Source organism: Salarias fasciatus, chromosome 18 (genome assembly GCF_902148845.1).
Source record: "Salarias fasciatus chromosome 18, fSalaFa1.1, whole genome shotgun sequence".
NCBI classification, from domain to species: Eukaryota; Metazoa; Chordata; class Actinopteri; order Blenniiformes; family Blenniidae; genus Salarias; species Salarias fasciatus.
Window position 1 is genome coordinate 18,853,993 of NC_043762.1, and position 24,278 is coordinate 18,878,270.

At 43.9% G+C, this 24,278-nt stretch overlaps 1 protein-coding gene across 1 annotated transcript in view; it reads right to left on the reverse strand.

The window, feature by feature from the left end:
• The window catches only part of carmil3 (capping protein regulator and myosin 1 linker 3), a 78,773-nt gene that overhangs the window by 18,287 nt on the left and 36,208 nt on the right, over positions 1–24,278 (reverse strand). Inside the window, exons 13-25 of the mRNA XM_030114401.1 lie at positions 23,701–23,810; positions 22,376–22,453; positions 17,182–17,258; positions 13,005–13,109; positions 10,021–10,090; positions 9,839–9,920; positions 7,838–7,934; positions 7,688–7,742; positions 5,857–6,029; positions 4,734–4,802; positions 4,325–4,418; positions 1,562–1,660; positions 1,326–1,445 (exon numbers count right to left, since the gene is read on the reverse strand). Of these exons, the coding sequence (XP_029970261.1) occupies positions 1,326–1,445; positions 1,562–1,660; positions 4,325–4,418; positions 4,734–4,802; positions 5,857–6,029; positions 7,688–7,742; positions 7,838–7,934; positions 9,839–9,920; positions 10,021–10,090; positions 13,005–13,109; positions 17,182–17,258; positions 22,376–22,453; positions 23,701–23,810 (1,229 nt within the window). The remainder of the gene's footprint in view (positions 1–1,325; positions 1,446–1,561; positions 1,661–4,324; positions 4,419–4,733; positions 4,803–5,856; positions 6,030–7,687; positions 7,743–7,837; positions 7,935–9,838; positions 9,921–10,020; positions 10,091–13,004; positions 13,110–17,181; positions 17,259–22,375; positions 22,454–23,700; positions 23,811–24,278) is intronic.

A 24,278-nucleotide genomic window follows, 5' to 3' on the forward strand; every position in this document is an offset into this window, starting at 1 on the left:
TATCGGTCGAATCCTCCACTCCAGTACCCTGGAATAGACTTTCCTGGGGATGCTGAGGAGTGTGACCCCCCTATAGTTGGAGTACATCCTCCCGATCTGCCGATCCAGAGGCACCGTCCCCAACTGCTTCGTAATGTTACAGAGACGTGTCAACCAACACAGTCCCTGCACATCCAGAGACTTGAGGTACTCAAGGTGAATCTCGTCCACCCCCGGTGCCTTGCCACCGAGGAGCTTACCAACCACCTCGGCGACTTCAGCTTGGAGGGATGGACGATTCCACCTCTGAGACCTCGGCCTCTGCTTCCTCCACGGACAGCTGCTGACAGTGGGTTCCGCCAGACGTTCCCAGCAGACCCTCACAACATGTTTGGGTCTGCCAAGTCTGTCCGGAAACCGGACGTTGAGTGTACGTTTTATCTAAATTAGATTTAGTTACTTGTTGATTTAATTTTCTGTGGACAGAGCTGATGTTCAGGTGGACAAACTACGCTGTTTATGCAGCTCATCACTGTTTAAGAAATAAAAGTTTAGAAATGTAGTCACTTATAAAGAGTCACTGCTTATAGTTTAATCAAGAAAATAAAATCACAAGAAGGTTTCAGGCCATTAGTTATAACATGCAAGTCGAGATTTAAAGCTATAAAATCCTTCTTAGCTGACAAGTAAACCGTTTACCTCTGGCTGATGTTTGCTTAATGTGTGAAAATACATTTCTCAGATTACAAAGTTAAGGTTTCAAATTGCTGCAGTTACTGCAGTATTAATGGGACTTTATATGGCCAGACAGCGCTGCGGCCTGCTTTACTGCTGTGCTGGCAGTACATATTTGTAGAAGTCTAGTTTAACCGTCTTTATCACCCACATCAATTCTGTTAGTTTTATTAGGTTTTATTGTTCCCTCAATTGGCTTTTGGCTGTTTTCTAATGTATTTTGATGCATGAGTGATGATGAGGATGCTGCTTCTGCCCTGTGACTCAGCGATGCAGACAATTTTTTTCTCTGAAGAAGGATGTTCTAATAAAGGGTAAAAAAAAAAAATCTGCAAAAAAATCCATTAGTAATAAGAGTCAAGTTTGATTGAGTGCAAAGCCGAACCACAATGGTAGAGAGGCAGAAACTCCTGAAATTGCATAGTAATCAAACTTCCATCAAGGACTGAACTGTGCACAGAAATCCCGACAAAAAAATGAGAGAAATTATTCTGTAATGTAATTTAAAAAAGAAAAAAAAAACCCAACATGTCTTCAGTTTCCAATCTGTGACGCTGCACTGTGAATTACGACAACACAGGGTCTCACACACAGACAGATAATCCACTCACAGCTCTGGAGTTCCTGGCTTCTTTGAGGATTTGCCTGGCCGCCTGGACTTCCTCTCCCTCCTCGCAGCCCTTCAGGACGCTGACCTGCTGCTGCACCCGCACGCACAGCCGCTCCATCACCTGCGCCCGGGCGCCGTTCCATACAGTTCACAGACACACGGCGTTAGCGTCGCTGCCAAAACGTACATGTTGACTCCATCACCGCCGTCAGCACACGTTGTCAGACGCACACACACCTGTTCGGCGGTGCTGGTGACGAGGCCTTGGTGCAGCCTCAGAGCCTGTTTCTGAGAGAAACGCTGAGTCTGGTTGTTCCTAAGCAGGGCACGCTGGATCTGTCACGCATACACCCACAGAAAACAAACACGGAGGGGGAAGAGTGGAGATGACAGGTGTTTACAAAGTGCTGTGTGCAGGAGACAGGAGACAAGTCCATTTGCATGGTAATAAGCAGACTGGAGAGAGAATTCTGATCCCCAGAAATAAGAGCGGAGCCTTTGATTTATTTTCTTGACTCAGCAGGTTGAAGCGTCGACTGCATCATGTTCTCACCGGAAGAAAGCCGGGATCAAGTGTTACTACAGGACTTACAGCTCCTCAGACGATGTACAAGCCAACAAAACCCGAATGCAATCAATAGCTTTACGAGCAACACAAGGATGTTTGATAAATAGCAGGAAATCATTAGATTAGTGTCACAGCGGCAACAGAACCTGTTGTGTATAAATGCAGAGCGTAATGCAGTCGCTATGTGAGGTTTGCAGACGTGTATCAGCAGTCTCCAGAGAGGCGAGGCGCTGTGGTGATTGACTGACAGCCGAGCCGGCAGGGAAACGGAGTTTGACACGCAATGTAAACAGACTGGCAGTGGCAACGGCGGCTTACAGGCCAAGTGACAAGTAGCATTCAGTTAAGCGTGGCACGGAGAGAAAATGACCACAACATTCACTTTCTGTCAGGACAGACATTCATATTTAACGACAGACACACTGCAGCATGCAGACGTTTGTTTATAGATTTCATAAAACCAACGCAAGAGGCAGGATTTCAGACTCCTCACAAAAAAACAGGCAGTCCTGCCAGAAAAGATAATGCGTGAATTTTTTTTTTTTTAAAAAGGCTCATTCCTTTGCTTCTTTGTTGTTGTTGTCAGTTACTTTCATGGTTATTCTAAACAAAGAGGTGGTTTAAAATTAAATGGAATGATGAGCTACATATGAAAAATGTCTCCAATAATAATTAAAACTATGAAGCGCGACATGTTTATCACGAGCAAAATCTGAGAAAGATCTGAAGAAACGGCGGCGTCCTTCATTCGGGGTCTGGTGTTCAGCTCCCGGTGTTCTGCAGAGTTCTGCATTACGGCGTCACGGCGGCCTCAGAAGCCAGAGAAACACGCCAAACCCAATCTGCAAACACCCGACGGAGGCAGTTAAACACCGGCTGCGCACAACGAGCAGCGACTGGGCGATCATACTGGGGAGACGAGGAGGGAGCCGCCCGGGCTGGACTCCGCTGTTAACAAGCAGCTCAAAGGCTTTAAAATGCTCGGGAGGGCAGCGAGGGCGACGCGCTGTGGGAGGAGCGGGCAGGTCGCGCGAGAGAAACCGGCGAGGCGGGAGATCTGTGCAAGGAAGAGGCTGAGGATCCTGGAAAGGGAATGTAAAAAACAAAAACAAACAAACAAACATGTAGGCCTATATGAAAAGAGGAAATGTCTGAGAAGTCTAGCTGTGCACTTTTCAGCACAGCTGTATAGTTGTCCATGTCTGTCGTTGCTTTTATCTTGCAGAAAAACAAGATCTGGTCTGAACAAATCCCTTCAAATAAAGAGCCTTTTCAAAAACGGGGTCATACTATGTTTGGACCAATGCAGCCTTCAGACAACTGAAACCACAACATCTGAGATGAATATCAAATTATTTTCTCTGGGAACAAAACTGTATAGGCACAGAACTCAACATACACTCAGCATTTTACAAAGAAAGATTGCGCCATAACATTAGTGCCGATTTTTGTTTGCTCCTTGCAGTTGTTGGCAGAATGATCTTTTCTCAGTTTGTCATGTAAATCTAACAAGAACTCCATGAACATTTCTAGAAGAGGAATGTCAGTGTCTATTTAGGCCTGTGGCAGGGACACACCATCTGAGACATATTCACTGATTTATAAAATGATTTATTTTGAGAATAACCATAGTCGCTTGACTGGGTTATTTAAATGATAACCTCAAACTATGCCAACAAATACTGGCTTGTCTCATACTAAAAAAAAGTGAGGCTATTTATACACAAAACAGTGAATATTTAGAATCGTTTCATTTGGTAAAGAATATTGGTATTGTACAAACTTTTAAAGAGTACAGCTAGTTATGAAATATTCTTTTCAGAGTTTCTTGAACGGAATTATAGTGAGAAATGTTGGAGAATATGTAAATGAAATCATAGACGCACTGGTCCAAACTAAAAAATAGACACTTTGATAAGAATAATATGGAAAATAACAACAAACCGATAAAATTAGGAGCCTGTTGTTGCCTCTTACTGGCGTTCGTCTGGAACAGCTACAGCAGATCGAGACATTAAGAATAACTTCATCCAAACACCTACCCAAATTTCATCTGATTTTACTATGACGTTGCTCCTTATTTCTATTTTAAAGCAGCCAATCTTCCATCCCAAATGAAACATGCCTTTTTATATCGACATGCCACAAACTACACAGGTATTTAGGCTTTTGCAATGTGCTGTTTATGACAGTGCGAACATCAGGCTGTTCAAACATTCAGAAAACAGAGTGGAGTCTTCAGAACAACACAACAAAAAGTCATAAAAACTTCCAAATGGTAATGATTTAATGACTACTTCTAAAGCTAAAAAACCCATTTGTCAAACTCCTGATGCAATTCACTCTTAACTGTCAAGTCGTGCCGTCAGTCACCATCTGGATCTTGATCGAATGCTGCAGAGAAACGACAGATCAAAGGAAGCGCCGCTCACCTTGGTCAGGGCCTGGTCGGTCTTCTCCGGCGCGCTGCGGTACGCCTGCGTCACGTCGCTCAACGGAACGGGCATGTACTGCAGCGTGAAGTTACTGGTCGTGCCAGAAAGATAATATTACCTTGCAATAATTATGATGCTAACAAGAACAAACAGAAAGACGCTCAGGGCACTTATAACAGTTGTCTCCAATTCCCCGATACGCATATTCACCCACACATCTCGTGCGCGCAGACACAGAGAGCAAACTTCACGCCCACGCACGCCAGAAGACTGATGAAACGAGGTGCAATCGTAAACACTGTGCAGAGATGGTTATCTGTCTTTTAAACGGGTGAAGTGATCCTTTTTATGCGTGTGCCATCTTTAAAAATAAATAAAGTGCAGGTGTTTGTTGTGTTCGTCTTACTGCTCCAGCGCTCGCGCCACGTCTTGGAAGCCGGTCGCTGTGGTGTTGTTACGATCCCACGTCACGCTCCTGAGAGGGATCAAACCGGGAGGAAATGGGGTGAGACAGGCACGACGAGGGAAGGAGTTCAGTCGCTTTCTAAAGCTCAAAACACACACGCATACCCCCCCCCCCCCCCCCCACCCCCCCGCTTCTCTTTTCACCATATCAAAGCAGCATTGCTTTCTCAAAACGCAGCCGCACGTCACATCACAGCCGAATTAAGGCGTTTGTCAGGACTTTCTTTGCATGACGCGCATAAAGTGAGCTTGCATTTCTTGATTTGGAATGCATGAACAACTGCCATGCAACTAATGAGCTTCTGTTATTTCACAGAGCAGATTCTCCACCTACACCCGGCTCAGTCTAACGCCAGTTTTTTTTTTTTTTTTTTTGATAAATCCAGTCATTTTCAGCCCCTCTCTCCTTTCATCCACCCTCCTCCTCCACCCCCGCTCCTCCCCCGACTCGCATTGCCCTAGAAATTCAGGCGCTAAAATCCAAATCTGTCTCCATAGGTGGTCTCCCTTTCCCATCTCTTCATAACTTCACTAGGTTGCATCCAACCTACTGCGATTCCAGCTTCTCCCATCTCACACCCTACGGTCTTGCCTCTGTCCTCCTTCGCCGCAATCCCAGATTTTTAGTTTCTTTTTCTATTCCTCTGCCCCCTAATACACCACCAAAAAAAAAAACCCCAAACTTGCCTTCACTGGCTTATTTTTCCTTACTTACAGGTGGCACAATACAGACTACGCCTGAAGGCCTTTTCTTTCCTCCCCCTGATTTGCCGATTTATTCCTCAGACTCCTCGGTGCCGAGTTACCTTCTCATCTCGTACACGGCTCACTTTCAATTCTCTATCTTTAAAACACGGCCTTGAACTCACTGTTCTGTCTCACAGCAACTTCAGTGAATGTGAAAAATACCCAGCGTATAAATTTATACTCTGACCCTGTTCATCCATCTGTCGAAAAAGGAAAAAAAAAAAAAAAACATCTTTCCTGATTTACCCATCTAATTTCACACGAGTTCTCTGATCTGCATGGAACTCTCGCACCAGGACGCCGGTGAAAACACACACCTGAGTGTTGTGTTGATCTGCAAAGCCTTGCTGAGCATCTTGGCTCCGGAGTCCTCCAGCAGGTTCCCGCTCAGGTCCACCTTGCGGAGGCAGGCGTTGGAGCCCAGAGCGTTGACCAGAACGGTGCCTCGCTGGCGAAGCCTGGAGTCAGCCAGCGAGAGAGACTGCAGAGCCTGCAGGAAGATTTCAACACAACATAGCCTCTGCGTGAGCGCCAGTGATAAATTTGATGAGATTTCACCATTTAGCATGCAGGGGGAGTCTATAAGAGGCTCGATAAACGATCAAAGCAAATATTTAATCCATTATCCATGCAGGTAGATTATAGACTATTATCCTCGTTTTTATTTTCAAAGAGATCTATGAATTTACCAGCTCGTATTCATCATTTACACTTATGTCATACATAATTCTTTTAATCTATAATTTAATAAAAGGAGGAAAATTCTGATTTTAATACCTAACCTTAGTCTCAACCACGTGCGCATTATTAATTCATTGTTTTTCTACTTCACTCTTCAAATCAAGGTTAAAGTAATTTATTGTATTTATTTCACTCATTTTAGACACTAAATCAGGATCACATGTTGCAAGTTTATGAATGTGTTTTAGATGAGTAACTTTACATCAACTAAAAAAAAAAAAGCAGACAGTCTCCTCTGCATAAGCGTGAGAGTTTCCAGAGGAAACAGGACCTGACGTTCTGACTCTGGTTTAAAATACTACTTCAATAACATTTTGAAAAATACTCATTCGCTTTCTTGCCAAGAGTTAGATTTGAAGGTCGACGCTCTCAAGTCTACAAAGTGAAATATAAACCTCTCGCTTGCAGCCAGTCTGCGAGCGAGCGAGAAACCAGCAACAGGAAGAGGCTTGGAGCCGTCATCACCATAATTCAGTTTCATTCATTCCTTTCACTTAATGTCATGCTTTGAACTTAACGTTTAATATTGCTAATTGTGAGGTGAATTAATCATTTTCAGACTGGCTGCAGCTTTTTTTTTTTTTTTTTTAAATGCGTTTTTCAAATTGCTGCATCTCATTTCGCCTGCTGAGAGTTTCTCATTTCCTCACATCTGACGCTCACAACCTTCTATGACTCACAGACCGAAGTGTTAACACAGAGCCGACGCCGCAAAGAACAGTCTGCAGGGGAGACTCTCCCATGAGTTTGACGTTTGTGTCGTCATCGCTGAAGCCGACTCCCAACAAACTGGGTGTCATTCCTTTAAATGCTCACATTCACACCTGTGCTGACACACACACACACACACACACACACACACACACACACACACACACACACACACACACACACACACACACACACACACACACACACACACACACACACACACACACACACACACACACACCACACACACACACACACACACACACACACACACACACACACACACACACACACACACACACACACACACACGCAGGCATCAGTCCAAAGTGTGTGCAGGAGCGCAGTTGTGAGCTATCACCATCAGCCGTGGTAAATAATTGAGTAAGCTACTTGTCATGCTGTATTTGCAGAGCAGAGAGCAGAGAGCGCCTCAGGAGCCTCAAGAATAAACTGAGACCGAATGAATCAGCGGTCGGGCCCACGGACAGCGCGACTCGTGAGCAGGTTTGCACCTCGTGTGCGTGGCAGGTGGGAGATTGAGCTTAAACGCACACATACACACACACAAATACACACAAAAAAAAAGGATGCAAACTCAAACCCGTGAGGCGCGTGTAGGCGTGCATCTGTGCATATAGCACCACAGAGAATTCGTGTGCGTGCATGTACAATATGTTACATAACCAAACTCACACACTCTTCCTCTTGCACCAAATGAACCAGTTTCTGCAGAATTTCATCCAGCACCCTGAGGAGGCAGAGAGAGACAACGGGAAAGCATTCATCATCTGCATCGTCCTCGCAAACCATCTGCACCGCCGCTCCCCCGCACGGACTTCATACCTGCCCTTGATGTTGAAGTTCTTTCCCAGCATCAGGTGTTTGAGGGAGGGGTGCCGAGAGAATGCCGGGATGACAGCCAGCAGGTCGGCGTCTAAACCTGCACACAACACAACACAGCACAACACCCACATCTGTAGAGCAAACGCAGCCCCGCTATGCTCCACGGACCTTTTGTAAAAACAAACTTTCAAGTGAATCTGTAATTACATCCATGTAAGCACCGATGAAACAAGCAAACAAGCCTGAAAGTTTTAAAGAGAGATAGTCTGGAATACAAAGAGGATTCTGAAGGATATCTCAGAATGCGAAAAGTCACATTTACTGCCACATGAAATGGACCGACTGTGGGTCTGCAGTGAGCCATCAATTACTCTGCAGGGCGTGAATGTTTCCGGCCTAAAATCCTAAAGCTTTGTCTCATGGACAATTTTGGCACAAATGATCACTGCCCATTGAAAGTCCAAAATACACCTAATTAACCCTGCGCTCGCTCTCATTCACCTTCTCAAAGGCTCAAGGATGAAGGATGCTGCCAAGGGGAAGTGGTTACCATGGGAAAGTATTTCAGGAACAAATACTTAAAAGGCTTATTCAGAAAGCAAAACTATGGATGGTTAAATAATAGGAAGGCAAGGTTATATTATCTAAGTAGTGTGTGATTCAACACAGAGAAGGAGAGTAGCAGCAAATGTAACTCGTAAAGGCAATACATCAAGGTTTCTACTGAGGTTCTGGTCTGTTCAATTCAAAATACTGTAGATTAATGGCTGTTGATGAAAGAATTTGGTTGGTGGCCATCGTACGTGTTATGTTTTTAGTAAGTAGGAGGTGTCTGCCTGAATGAATAGTAAACACTGTGATCTAAATGCTTAGTATCAGATATGTCTTCTGAGTGAGAGTAGAAAATGTCTCAGCTAGCAGTAGACTGAAGGAGAAGACCATCCCAAGGTTGATATTTTTGCTGTGTAAAACTACAGTCAACCATGCTGGAACTCAGCGTTCATCCATTTAATGTCCCAACACCGCTAATGAAGGCCAACAATTTAGCATAGACAAGAATCGGTACTGAAACAGACCAAGAAAAAAAACATAAAACGATTTCAGTTACTTGTGCTGTGACTCTCAGGTCAATAAAATTAGACCATACAGGCTCTAAAAATTGTTTTTTTGTTTTTTATAGGCACCGTTAACCTCTATGTAATCTACAATCTATAATACTAACTTCATAATCATGTTTTGCAGAGATTTTTTTCTATACATAGAGCATATATTAATTATAACTACAAACATGACTCACAAAAATGATGGCAGCCTGTATCCAGAAACTTCCTCTAAATACAAAGTTTGAACGTCTGTCGCAAAAACAAACTCACACGAGGTGTTTGCACTGAGCCAACAAGCCCAAACCTCAAAATTTTGAGCAAATTAAAATCCCAGTCGCGCTCCGTTACGGAGCGACACAGACCGCCGGCCTTTGAGGTGTCGTAACACAGACGACTCGACGCATCGGCCAACGAGATGAAAGGGTTCGTGATATTAATGTTCCTTCAAGACGCTGAGACAGAACAGCCAGGCTTCTGTGCAACTGCAGCCAGAACTCTAATGAACAGGAAGTCGGAGTGTACCCAGTTAATTCTCGGCATCAAAACCAGCAAAACGTCTCTATTGATGTGGAGAAAGCAACTGAGACGCTGGAACACAGGGCAATCAAGTTCACGCTGAGATAATCCTCCGTGTGTGTGCGTGTGTGTGTGTGTGCATGTATGTGTGTTTAGAACATGCAGCTTCCTCCCTCATTGTAAACGCTGATGTTACATAAGCTGCACAGATATCTCACATTAGGATTATATTAGCAGCTCAGCTTATAAAGACGCCCTCGTGATCAAAAGCCGTCGACGTCGGGCTCCCCGTCCGTCACGGCTGCAATCAAAGGGCTTACAAAACCCCGGCGCCCACGCCAGTGCAACCCCAGTGAATGAGCGCGAAGACAAGGTCGCTCACCATTATCGGAGATGTCTAGAGTCCCCACGCACGAAACTCGAGGAAACAGCTCCTGAATCACCCCGGCGCCCGCCGACCTGAGCTGTAGGAGGGAGGCAGAGGGGGGGCGGGACACGACGTGAAGGCCACGAGCGTTAATCTGTGAAAGACGATGAAGTGAGGCGCAGACCGACAGAGCGTACCTCGCAGCTGCTGATGTCCAGGTGTAAATCAGTGATATGAGGGTTATTGGACAAACCCAGGAACAGAGCCCTGAAGGGAGACGGGAGGAAGAAAACAAGTGGGAAAAAAAAAAAACAAGATTTATGAGAAAAGATATAGAAGGAAGAGTGAGAACAATGACAGGTGGATGGAGAGAAACAAAGGTCAATGAAGAGATAAGGACAAGAAAAAAATGACGGAAAAATTGAAGATCGCTCCCATTAAAACCCAATCGGTTCTGTTTCTCGCCCGCTCTATCCGCCCACTGAGCCATGTTCTCCAGGGCACACCTAAACATTTTAGAGCCATCTTAAAAGATTTAGAGAAAAGTAGCTTAAAGGAAAAGATTCACAGCTCCCTCAGCCTTTAACAGAAACCACCTCAACCAAAAAGACTATTTTTTTTCTCTATTTATCCAGAAGACATGGTCAATTGTTGCGCACTCGCACTCACACACACACAGCTGGATGCGAACCAACACTGCATTTGCACATCAAAGCTCCGCTGGACGTTGTTCTTGTGCAAAGAATACACATTTAAGAGTTATGCACCATGAGGTGGTAATGAGGAGAAGTGCTAAGTGGGGAGTCTGCTCCCTCCGTTCTGGCCGGGGTCCATCCTGCAGCAAGCAATCATCGCCATTGCTGGCAGTTTTCTTTTGTTTCCACCGTTATTGATTGTGTTCTCCTGGCTGGTGGGGGGGGGGAAGCTAACAGTGGACAATGCACCTTTACAGAGAAACTGTAATATTGCGATGTTCCATTTATCCCCGTAGGGAAATGTGCTTTTTTGTGCTTGGCTGTTCTGTGAGCCGGTTTAAACTACAGATCTCCTGAAGCTGGTGAGAATACAGACTCCTGCAAATAGACACGTCAGCACAATGGCAGCTCGCCAACGCAGGGGCTTGGGTTTCTGTGTCCTCTGATTGAAGGCCAGACTACGAACATAACAGTAGACTGGCTCTGCTGTCAAGGAAAAGTGTTTGAAGCCTAATGTGTGCTTTGATGATTAAATCTCACTGATGCTTTGGATGCAAACTGCCGTCCATATGGCATAAGCTATTTTAGTATTCAGGCCAGAGACAATGAAAACGGAGAAATAACGCCCTTGTAGGCAGAGTGGTTGCGCTTTAAACAAGGGCGGATTTGACTGCGCTGCTCTCAAGGCTCTTGCGCATCAGCAATGCATTAGGGTTAGACCACAGACCGGCGCACGCTGGAATAATACACGTTACATTTTAGGAGTCTCCTCTTGGATGTAAAATGTAAACGCCTTCAATGGTGATTTTTCCCGAGCTCAATTTACTCAGCGCTTCAAACTAAAGTGGATACGTTTTTATCCTGAGTGGCCTCCGCTGGGAATTCATCTCCCACCACTCCGAGGCCCGAAGTTTGACTAAACACTCTCAGCAGCACAAATGCCTGTTGACACAGATAGGTGGTATCAGCGAAAATTGCTGCTAACGCACTTGGAATGATCTGGGAGCTGCAAATAATAAGATCCGTGAGTTGTCTCATGAGCTACGTTTTATCACAGATCTCCACTGCAGCTAAACATAACCTTAAAAAAATAAAAAAAAAATACAGATCTGTTGGAGTTTCAGACAAAATTCAGTAAAAATTGGATGTGTTTACAAGATAGCGCTGCTGCTGGGCTGTAACCCGAGGGGAAATCGTGTCTCCAGTATTAAACCAAGAAACCACGTCTCCTACATTTTAATATTTGCTTATTTGTGGTATTTCATCTCTTAATTGGATTATTATAGGGATTTCATTATGCCTACTGTGCATGAAATTCATTATGCAAATGCTGGAAGCCATCTGCTGAAAGTTATATATACGGATATAGATATATATATTTATTCTAAGCAACTTCATGAATTGCAGTCTACTAAAATCTTCCTAAATGCTAATATTACCACATAGCTTTGATAGCATTTAGCTGGATTAAGTTACATGAGAACTTCATCTAAACGGTTTACCCATCGCAGAGACATCAAGTTACTCTAATCTTTCAACTTCATCAAATGTACAAACACGGAAACGGCAGCAACACACCTCCTACTATGGTTCCTTATTGTAAATATTCGGCGATTTCACTGATAATACAGGATAATATCATTCATTCGCAGCGGTCGATGTGTGTATTAGCACATCCTCTTGCCATCTTGGCTTTGACTGCAGGTTATTCTGCCAGCTCCGTCTATGCATCCCGTCTCGAGATTTTCCCAAATGAAGGCGAAGATATCCGGCTGCCAGTTAGCTGTCATGAGTGGCGATACGCCATTCAGAGCTAAACGCAGTCAGCGGAATATTCATAACGCTGTAACACCGGATGTATCAGTGGCTGCTGAAGTATGACTGGATGTTTGCCACTGCCAGCTGTCACTGGATATATCCACCGTCCGTCCTTAACGATTAACCCTGATCCCGAAGATCCCTGAAGACGGTTTGGCCCATTAGAACCGATTTTTAACTGCTAATACACCAACACTGTCAAAGACCCTGTGCTGGCTTCCAAACCAGGTTGAGTCGATTTGTGACGACGCTGATCGATCCCCATTTCATTTGCACTGCAGGCTGGTCTAGTTTGCAAAGTGACGCTCTTTAACCGGGGACTTAATATGCAGTCTGGCTTCAGTTGATGCATCAGCGGCTTCATTGAGGAAAGACGGATCTTCCTACTTCTGACGTCAGTTACTTCATATAATAAGTGGGGAATTTTAATATAATCAAGAAAGTTGAATTGAAGTGCCAATGCATTTTTATTTTATTTTTTTCCACTACCTGCTACAATATTATATGGTCAGCATAAATTCTAATTTAGACAGGTCAATTAAAAAAGGTTAAGGATATATAGACGGTTCTTCAAACTGCGTTATATAAGAGATCTGCGTCCGAAGACATGCTGGCAAGTCTGGAGCTTCAAAGGTCGCTTTAAATCTTCACCTGTGACAGTGACTCACCTCAGTGAATCCGGGGGGACTTTCATCGAGGCCAGGCTGACGTGGGTCAGGCTGAATGCCGAGCTGAAGAACTGGCGAAAGGTTGGCAGAGAGTCTCTCGCTTTCCTGGGCAAGGGTGGAAAAAAAACACAAAAAAAAACAACAGCTTTAAAATAGGAGGTAGGCAGAGTGCAAGTGAGCAGAGGGCGGACGCTGAAAGACAGATCACGACCGGGCGGTTAAACAAAAATGAAAGGTGGCGAGAGAGCGACCGGAGCAGACAAGAGGCCGATCGAGACAAGAAGGACGACGACAGAGGGACAAGATCTGCTGATAAAGAGTGACAGAAAGTTTGCGGAAGGCAAGCGGAGATCTGACAGACTGAATGAAGAGACGGGGGAGAGAGAGGGAGCGCAGGAAGAAAGAGATAAAAGAGTGAGACAGAAAAGAGAGAGGCGAGGCTGGAGCTGACAGATGCCGGCTGTGACATTTGGGTCAGTATTATATCAAGCAGACACCGTGAAAAGGTGATTTTGGCATTAATTACTGCCACCAGTTAAAAGGTAACACTGACCAATTATCCCGCCATCTGCTTGGCGCGCTCTCGACATTAGCCCGCCATCAGACGGAGGGCGAGGAAGACGTCTGCAGTCAGCGAGGAGGCTACACTCGGCATCCGCAGGATGGGTGTTATACACCGGTTCAGATCTGTGTTTAGTACTTGTCATAACAGCCAATCTGCCATCTCAGCCCCCGCCGCACCAATAACTCACCACGGGGAAGGATGAGGAAGGGCGTCTGGAGAGAACCGGATAAAGTGTGAGTGGCAGAGAGGAGGAGGAGGAAGAGGAGGAGGGTGCGAGGGGGAAAACGGATGAATTCATCTTACATAAAGACGAGGTTTGTGTTTCAGGGAAAGATTACCTGCTACCTCTCTTCAGGCAGCTGATATGTTGTTTACTTGGGAACAAAATAGTCTGTTTTTATCGCCGTGTGCTTTTCACCCTTAGCCTGATAAATAAGTATTGTTTTCAGAGATGATACACTTTAGATATAAACACAAAATCTCACACAAAGAACGGCCTGCAGAAATTACCTCTTTACAGAATAAAACAAGTCATAAAGGCCAGTCATTTCACTGGTGAACTGTAATGCAGGACTCACGGTTATTACTCTCTTTATTCTTTATTTACACTCATATTCTTCTCTTGCAGGATCAGGTCATTAAAAATGTGTTGAGTCATCGAGGCTGTGACTGACTGTTAATGAGGTTTCCTTCCCTTTTCTGTTTAGTAAATTAAACATTTAATAACTCAATTAACTGCAGCTGTGTGTTTCCTTACTTTGGTTGCTCCAAAATTAACAGCTTAGGACGCTTTAAAAAGTAAATAACACAAATGGGAAATTAAGAAAACATGGGAAACTCCAGTTAGATGCTATTAAGCTGTACTTCCTGTTGGACGCTACATACTGTATCAAATAATACGAACTAATTAGGATTGCGCTTAAAATGTTCAGGAATGAAAACTGCAGCCAAACTGAACTTTGGGTCAACAGATATTTATCACTGATAAAATGATCTCTAAGACTGTTAATTTCAGCGACTGATTCACAAAATGGTTTCATTTTAAAAACTTGACCTATTTAATCTAAAATCAAATGTTTGAGTGTTGCTCTGCACATCAAAAGTTTCAATTCAGTTCTCATTAAGAACTCCTCCTCAAACATGCTTCATGTCATCGGTGGTTTTCTTCCTGAAGCAACACGTCTTCCTCCTCAGAAAATATGTATTTTAACATCTGCTCGGATTCTTTCACCGCTTATGTTTCCGCTGATTGCAGCAGATTTAGACCCTATTTCATCGAAACCTGAGCACTTTTAGGACCTTCAGAGACAATCAATTCCTTTTTATGCTTACGTTTTAACTTCTAGAGACACTTGGAAGCATTTCTAATGTTACCACTTCATCTGACATGTTCGCTGGCTATTAAGGCCTTGCTTGCTTTTACCTCGCTGGCCCTTCGCAGTCTGAAGTGGCGTTTACTCGCCTTCTCCCTCCCTCGCAGCAAGTCAGTGTAACCTGATCTGTAGACGTTGCAAATTTTTTTTTTTTACCCCGGATGCTCGTCCTGCTGCCACCGCGACCGAGAGGTGTCAAACTGAAATGTAAAACTTTCCCATTAGCATAAGCTTCTGGAGATGCATGCAAACTTGGTTTTGCTTGAGCCCTTGTTTCCTCCCAACAACAGAGGCAATAATGCTTCCACAACACCGACACCCACAATTACTGGAAACGTGCCAGCTATAAAGCAGAATTATCTCTGACGAGAGACATCACCTGCCTCCAGCAACACGTCGGAAATACAGCCTGAACCTCAGAGACGTCGTAAAAAGAAAGATCCTCTCTGCACTCTCTGATTGCGGAGCCAATTCTGTCATGTGCCCATGTGTTGTGCACAGCTGCTTCACAGATATGAGAGCAGTAATGACTAATCACCACAACCCCTCCAATTTCTGCTCCACGTCAATAGATTCCTTTTTGGATTCTGCTCTGCGACTACGAGCCCTTTTTGTCCTTGAGCACTTGACCCGGCGCTGCACACAGATTGTTGCGACGGCACAAGCGAAATGCGAACATCACAGAATGATTTTGCGCTCGCCGAGCGGGCCTCCAACGTCACAAGATCATCCAGCACAAATAACCACTGCATGTGTTACCCACAGTGCATTGCTTCTTCCTGGTGATTAGACAGTTGTAAACAGACAAAAAAAAGAATATAAGGACAATGATAACGGCGACAAAAGCGTCTTTCCAGTCAAGCTTGATAACCTCCCAGTGTGCAAATTGTCATTTCTCCTTTGACCCATTTGTAGCCATTAGCATAAAGCCGTTCAGCCTCCGCAGATACGGGCCGTCTACTGTCGCATAAGCAGATACGGTGTCACTGTCACTCTCGCCAAACGCTCTCCAGAGAGCTGTATCAGCAACTTGTAACCGCACGCGCACACTTCTCCAACAGTATACATGCTGGGCCGTTCATTGTTTCAAGAAAGTGCCACCATCTGTGTGTGTGTGTGTGTGTGTGTGTGTGTGTGTGTGTGTGTGTGTGTGTGTTTGTGGGGCGGGTGAAAGAGCGGTCCGAGGCGGCGCCTTCCATATTCATGAGCAGCAGTCAGGCGGCTCTTATCAGCTCGGTTCAGCTTTGCGGCTCCGTGTTGTCGCCACAACGCCGCGGCCATCTGACCAGCAGCACCGAGCCAGCGGGACCGGCAGGAGGTGCGATGAACTCTGAGCAGAGGGAGGGACGGAGGAGGAGGAGAGGTGCGAGGAGGTGGGAAGATGTGAGGAGAAACCGGCGTGAAAGATGATGGAGTGTACGATACGGAGAAAGGGAGCGAGTGATAGGGGAGCTGAGGGGGAAAAAAAAAAAAAAATCAGGTGGTGAAGATGGATGAAGCAGGGATATAAAGGAAGAGGGGGAGTTTAAGAGGTGCTGCCACACAAACGCAAAGAAGTAAAAGATGGATGAGAGATACAGGAGATGCAATGCAACAAATAGAGAGAGAGAGAGAGAGAGAAGAAAAAAAAAAAAGCGTAGGAGCCCGGGGATTGGAACAATAATTCCCGTCTAAAATTAGGCTCATTTTTCACTAACTTCTGTCTCTGTGATTCTGTAATGTAATATGCTGAACAGGGAAGCTCCTGGGCTCCTGTGGGACGAGACATGATGAGAGTCGGAGCCGCTTCTGCCTGCTAGCTAAGCAAACAAAGACGATGCGCTCGTTCTGCCACACACACTGAAAGACATGCTTAAAAAAAAAAAAAAAAGAGAGAGAAAAAAAGAAAAGCACAAAACACTTGTGGGCAGGCGTACAGGGGCTCGACAGAGAGGAAACTTGTTAGCAAACAGCGACATGCGTACATTAAAGAAGGCTGGAAACACATTCTGTGCACGCATATGCAGCGAAGCACAGCAGATGAGTGGCGTGATTTTGAGCGAGGGGTCCAGGGCCGAACGCTAATCTACGGCAGGATATAAATAATGACGCCGGCCGCCGACACCGCCGCGCTTTCGAACTGGAATTCCTCCAGAGCCGTTCTGGCTGAGTCACGCAAGCAAGAAAAACCAAGGTGTTTGTTGCCGCTCCTTTCTTCCGGCGGCCTTCACAGGGAATTACGCTCGAGTCGAACGCCCACCTGTGAGAGAAGGAGTTCTTGGAAAGGTTCAGGTAGGAGAGGTCAGCGCAGCAGCCTCGCAGCAAGGCCCCGAACAGCTGGCAGAGAAACACACAGATAAACGGGTTGAGTTATGTTTGCTCCAGCAAAAAGTGATTGTGTTGTGTAACAGTTATTTTGGCTCTTGAGCGCCGCACAAATGGTTATAGTGCAGATTAAAGCTGACAAATACAATGTGAGCAGACTGAATAAATAACACTATTTCTTTTGTGGTGAGATGCCTCTTCTGGGAAAAAGACCCTTTGGTATATTAGGCTAGCATTATTTGACAGTTACAAATAAACGGAGTGGCTTTACAAGTGAACGTGCAAAAGATGCAGCACAACCGAATGAGACGTCGCTGTAAGTCTGATTTGGACAGAGCCCGTTATTTGATCGAGGATTTAATTCATCTCTTCCACACCATATGGCTGCGGCCTGAAGAGGACAATAAAGTGCTTCTCAGCTCCTGCATCCATTTGCAAAGTGTATTTAGCATCAAATGCGACATATATTCCACAAAGTAGCCTTTTATGTAGGTGCACATCTGGCACGCCGCCTTCATAGAGTTGCTGCTTGGAGTCCTGAGGAGGATGACACACCATTATTTGTGCGTTTGAGCATGACAGACAATCGTTTGTTCAGAGACCTGAAAATGAGGTGATTCCACTGATGGGAGAATTAAGTCAATTTAGCGCCCACTCTCTAATCAACTCCACGCAGCAGGGAAGAGCGCCCCGGCATATAAATAAATGTGAATAAATACTAATTTACTTCACCGCACTATTACTCCACAACATACCGCAGCTGCAGCTTTCGATAAAAACCACTGGAACATAATGTGTCTGTGGGTTAATGGATGTTGTGATTGCATCCGTTTTAGAAACCATACATTCGGTGCAGCTTCAGAGGTAGAGATGCACCTGCACAGGAGTGAAGGGCACGGAGAGAACACGTAAAGAAGCGTTTTAACCTCTGAGAGGAGGATTCAGAGTTACACTGAATTCTTGCAAGATACCAGATAACTTGATTGATTTTTGGGTTTGAACTGTAAGATAAAGGCAATTACTTTATGCAGTAAATGATGAAATTTACAAGAATTATCAGCAGCATTGCTATTAGTGCAGTAAAACACCTCACAATATAACAAATTACAGCTCGACACCAACAACCTCGAAAGCGAACAAGTTGTAAATCTGCTCAGACAAACTAAACTCAGACCAAACTCAACATTATTCTATCTGTGAAGGCAGATTTATGGAACAGCTGCAGTGCATCACATTAGATTATACAAGCATATACTGAATAAAATGGCCTCCCCGTGTACGTTTTCTGGTTTTTAAATGCAATCATCCTAAAAAAAAAAAGCCTTCTCTACCACTTGACAAGCTTTTGGATAGATTTCATTATTGTATTTACAATGTTCTGGCAGTCTAACTTGAAATGTCTGGATTGCTTTGAATTAAAAAGTAAACTGTTCTGAACATTTAGTGCCAGCAATGCAAGAGAAGCTTTAACTGAAACACTTATTAAGACTGATTCCACCATATTTGAAGAATGCAATACAAATTAGATTTGAAATCAAGTTTAATACATTTGGTATTCATTCAACCTTTTTTTTTTAAGTTAATGTTTTGATGAGCAACAGTAACTGTATGAACAGAAGAACAAGAAGTTCCATTTGAAAGAAAGAAGCAGAAAAAAAATGATATATATATTGAAAACTCTTATTAAAGACAGAAAGGTCAAAAGTATTTGAAGAAAATCCTGCATGCTCTGTGAAACAGAAAGCCTCCTCATAGCATTATAATACCATTTGGGATATTAGAGAATCAATGACTCATTCATTTGTGAGCCGCATTTCTGTTGTATTTAATTGAGAACGAGCTGAGTTGACTATTTATGATCATTATGAAGCAAAGTTTTAATACAAGCCAAACTGTTGTTTTAGTATATTAAAGCATATTTATTCTTAACTAATCAACACATCCTACACTACTTTAAGTATGGGTTTAAGATGCCAGCAGGAAGGTTACCTCCTGGACAGGTCACCCGTTCAACACGGTGTGAAGAGAGATCATGCAAACTCCACGCATGAAGAAGCCCCGAAAAAAGCTTCTCATTATGTAAGTCACAATGTGGAAAAAATGAAAAAAATTGCACAACGTAAAACTTGTAAACACACTTATCTCTGTTTCCTTGCTTATTTAATGGTTAATGCCCCGACGATTCCGCAGACTAAAATATAGCAGGCAGCATTTCCACCCATTTTTCCAAGAGTGAGTGCGGAAAGTGCTCATCTGTCCAATAAGTCTACTAATTCCCGATAGTGGGACCAAATGGGCAATAAGAAGTGTAATTGTATTGCGCTGAATCAAAGTCAAGCCAAACCCATACCAGGAAAAAAAAAAAAAAAAAAAAATGAATTACTTACAGTTCTTCAATTTGTTACACTGCATATCCATCAAGCGTCCCATTACAGGGAGAGAGAGGGGGGAAAAAAGCTACTCCGGGCGAGTGAGGAGAATCAAGGATTCTGTGTCACATGTAGTTTTTCCTGCTTAGAATTCTCAGTGTCTTCCATCCATCAATGAGCATATGTGAGTAATCAAAGCCACATGTTGAGAAGACACAGCAGACCTTCCCAATACAGGGCGTTAAGGAATACTAATATGAACGCACAGGGAACTGTGACCCAATTAATCCTGGAATAAAGATGATATATGTGTGTTTTTTAGACAGAGGCAAATATAATTGGCATCGCAATCCAATTTCTTGTAAGACTTTAAGCAGAATCTCATCACTTGTGAGAGGTTAAACTATCGGACAAATCCATTTTCCCCCCCGACAGAGTGATCCATCACACAAATTGACTAATCGACCGTTGTGCGTATGTCAGCCCGGATTAAAAACAGAAACTTATTAATAATTCAATCCCGCAAAGCCAGCGCTAAAAAACACTAATTCTGCCTCAGATGGTTCCTCTCTAAAGGATAAATGACAATTAGCAGGTACCACGGAGAGGTCTTTACCCCCTGAAGGGGAGCAAGTCGGCAGATTTGCAAATAAAGCAGATCAGAAGCAGCGACTTCCATTCATGCACATAATTCAATAGAAAATTCATGGCCCACATTAACAGGAGGGATAGGTTTCACGAGGGTAGGCCGTTCAGATTCCTCCTTGACAAGCTCTCAGCTTTTAGATATTTAAAACTGCTCGAGTGAAGTGAAGTGGAGCAGGGGAAGAAAGCAAACGTAAGGCAGAGAGCAGAAAGGCGCCGTGGATGGAAGCATCTCGGAGCAGAGGAATTATTCTGAGCAGTAGGTACATAATGTGGAAAATGTCACCACCTGTGAAAGTCGTGTTTTCAAAATGTTACGGCGCTAAGAGAGTAATGAATTCAAACAAAATGCGGGATATTGCCGTTACACGCTAGGTCCTGATAGGTTTATAACCCCAGATAGCGTCTAACCCGATTCATAAACATTAACTTTGCACAATGTTACATTCAACTGTGTGCAGAGTTTGCATGTTCTGCCTGGAACAAGGAACAGGAACAAGAACATGGAATGTGTGATATGGCTCATCTAGAGCAACATTGTTCATTGCTCGTCATGACATGGATAAGAATGATAATTGAACTATCCGCTGTGTACCAATCTAACTCTGTACACCTCAGCTGACAGACAAACACGTCAAGAAAAAAATAAACTGGGCAGAAAACCACTCAGAAGAAGAATCATGACTACTTCCAGGAATGTGTGATGTTATTATTACTGCCCGAGTTTATCATGAAATCATGAAAGATGCAAATCTGATAATGTTTTTTTTTCCTCTTTCTTTGCATATACAAGATCAGATTTGGTTTCAGTAAAATAACTTGCAGTTGATGATTAATCTGGAGATTTTCAACTAAAGGGGGGAAAAAACTGACTGATGCAAGATGACTTGTCTGTCCAGGATGCACCTCGTCTTTCATCTTTACTAAAAATGCTTCCAGCTCTCCACCATCTGAACTCCGATAATCAGTTGCATCGAAGATAGATGGACCTGCGTTTTTATTTGAAATCACCTTTCAATGTATTTACACGCTGCAAGAGCCACTTTATGCTGTGTTCATCATTAGTAGTGGCAGAGTGAGCCATCTGTTAGGTATTTCATCTCATCAATATCAGTGTTGCTGTTTATTCTAACACCACATCCGAGGTGTTACTCATTTAGAAAAGTTACTGCTGGCAGCAAACATTCATTCATCCACAGTCATTGCTCTGACATTTTATTCCTTCCATATTCGAGATGTGAATGCGAGTATCATGAAGGAGAAAGGGGCAGGCAGACCGGCTGATGAGATTTTAAGGATGTTTGAATATTTTTTTGATACTGAAGTAAAACATTTTTTTTTTTTTTTTTTTTTTTTTTTAACTCAAACCAAATGTTATCCACTCGATATTGATTTTACAGTTATATTAAGATTCAGTCTTTGTATATACTATATGGCATCGTACCTCAGTGGTGCAGCGTGTATATAAAGTACAGTAGAGCTGCGTTTGACCTCTCACCACAAAGCAGAGGAGGGAAGAAAGATATATGTATTATCATGTATCTACTGCAGTTTCTTCTGTCGGTGCCGTCAAAGCAGTAATACAGAAGCAAACATGACTGCATGTTGTGAACCAAGAGGAAAAACCATTTCATCAGCAGCTAATAGGGGCAGATTCGGTGGCGGCGTGGTCCCTGAACTCCCCGGCCGGACGCTCCGTCATGCTTTGGGCCGGTGGCGGGTCTGCAAATGCAGCCAGGCGCCGTTTGTCCAACCGGCACACAGACCGGCTAAATTTAGCGGCAGCAACACAGACAAAGTCGTCTCTCACTATAGTGACGAAGAAGTGAACAAACACACCACAAATCCTTCCGTTAGCCCTCTAATGAAGACATAGCTTCAGAATTCATAAGCTCTACGTTTCCATTGTGGTGCCTTCTAAGAAGTCCTCGGGCATTACGCACAGAGAAGCTTCTCCACAAAGTAAACTCAGGTTTTGTGTCGCGCGTGATTCATGCTCAAGACGTTAGCCCCCACCCACCCCTTTTTCACATTTTTGGCCAGAATCCCATGCAGGAGATGAGCTCATTGAGAAGCGGCTGGATATCGACTGAAACTGAGACGGCGGGTACAAACCGAGTCCACGGTGCAGTCGGTCCCAGACAGGTCCAGATGAACCAGGCAGTTGGGCTGAGCCAGGAACAGGTACAGGTTCTGCACGGGCACAAGGACAACGCTTTCTTTAATACAAATCATTGAAAACATCTTAAAAGAAAACGGGCTTCATAATGTTGAATGGAAAACCGGTTCCAACAATGAGATTCCAATTCATGACTAAACGGAAATAAAGACGTATTTCCATGGTTTCCATGCTGTTTTTAGAGCAGCTCCTTATGGTGGATTCAAATGAAGCCACGCATAATTCAAACGAAGAAGATCTCTACATTTCTATCCCGTCTATATTTATTCACAAACAATGAAGCAGCTCTATTTTCTTCATCACATCCCACTCTCTTACATGTTTAGTCGGTTTGACGTCAATGCTTTTGTCCTATTAACTTCCTGCCTACGTGGTTGAGTCAATCCCTGAAAATATATGATGGTCATCCTGGCTCTCAGAAACATTCACATTCTTCATTGTGGTATTTTCCCATGTAAGCATCTGAAAAATTCACATTAAAATGAATCAGTATCATAGCAAAAACCTCAACTAGCAACTGATGAGCAGAGTACAGGTACCTTAATTAAGGAATTTAAAAAGAAAGGCACGGCCTGAATCTGCCTGGAGCATCCGCAAAAATTCACTGAGTCAGCAGAAATAGGCTCTGGAGAGATCACCAGGAGACCTGGAGCTGCTCTACAGAAGAGCGGCGCTTCAGGGCTCCGTCTGAAGAGAGCGAGCAGCCAATAGCAGCTGGCTGGGTGTGTCACGCTTCAGAGTTTAATGCAAAAGAGCAGGATCACGCAGGAAAAGGACGTTTGTATCTCAGCTGCAAATGCCGAGAGCAGGAGTGAGGCTGAAGCCGACTGGACTCAAGAGAGCTTCACTGCACTGCTAGCGGAGTCCGAGGCCATGCTCAGAAATGTTGGCTTTCAAAAACCACAAATCTCATGCAGCTTTTTAATGAAGAGGCAGAGGATGTATTTTGTCTTTTTAACTTATTCTCATCAATTTGATGAACAGGTTCAGTTTGTTTGATAGTCAGGTTTTTTTTTTTTTTTTTTTTTAATGAAAAGGCAGTTCTAAAAGTAATATTTTGCCTTTTTCTGTCACTTTTTATACACAAGAACTTTGAGGCATAGACAGATGGTTTCACTCAATACACCCCTCAGAATCACAAAACTGAAGAAAATATTAAGCTAATGATTCATTAGTTGTTTGCGAAGTCTGTCTTTCCTGTGTATTTTACTAACAACAACAAAAAAAAATCTTTATTTGTGTGTGTTGGGGAGGGCCTCACAGTGGCATCGTCTCCAGACAAAACCCCCGGGTTTTTGCTGAGGTCCAGGTGCAGCAGGGAGTTGGAGTAGTCGTCGCTGGAACACAGCGCCTGGGACAGTGAAACCACACCTGAAGGGAGGAGAGAGGTGAGAAATGAGGATAAACATGTTCGAAGCGTCATGCTTTCCTGTGGGTTTACTTAATCTGCACATGACCGAGTAATTAATTCATGTGAAAATATATAACGGAGGAGGAGGAAGAAAACCCTGCAGCAAAAAAATAAATACATCTCCCGACAGAGACTTGTGTGAAAAGAGCTTTCAGATTCAACCAGCCACCTTCCTCCCCTCCTATTCCCGTCTCTGAGTCGACCCTGAAAGCCAAACAAAAGAAAACGATTCTCTCAAAATCAGATCGCTACACAATTACACCCACAGGCCTGATGGAACCCCTCATTAAAATCCTCATTCTGCAACAGTGACGCAAAACAAAGCGCACCGCGGCAAGTCGAGGATTAAATATAGACGCGCTAACAACACGAGGAAGAAATATCCAGCAGCTGCAACTCATATCCAGAAGTGTGCGGCCATCATTATT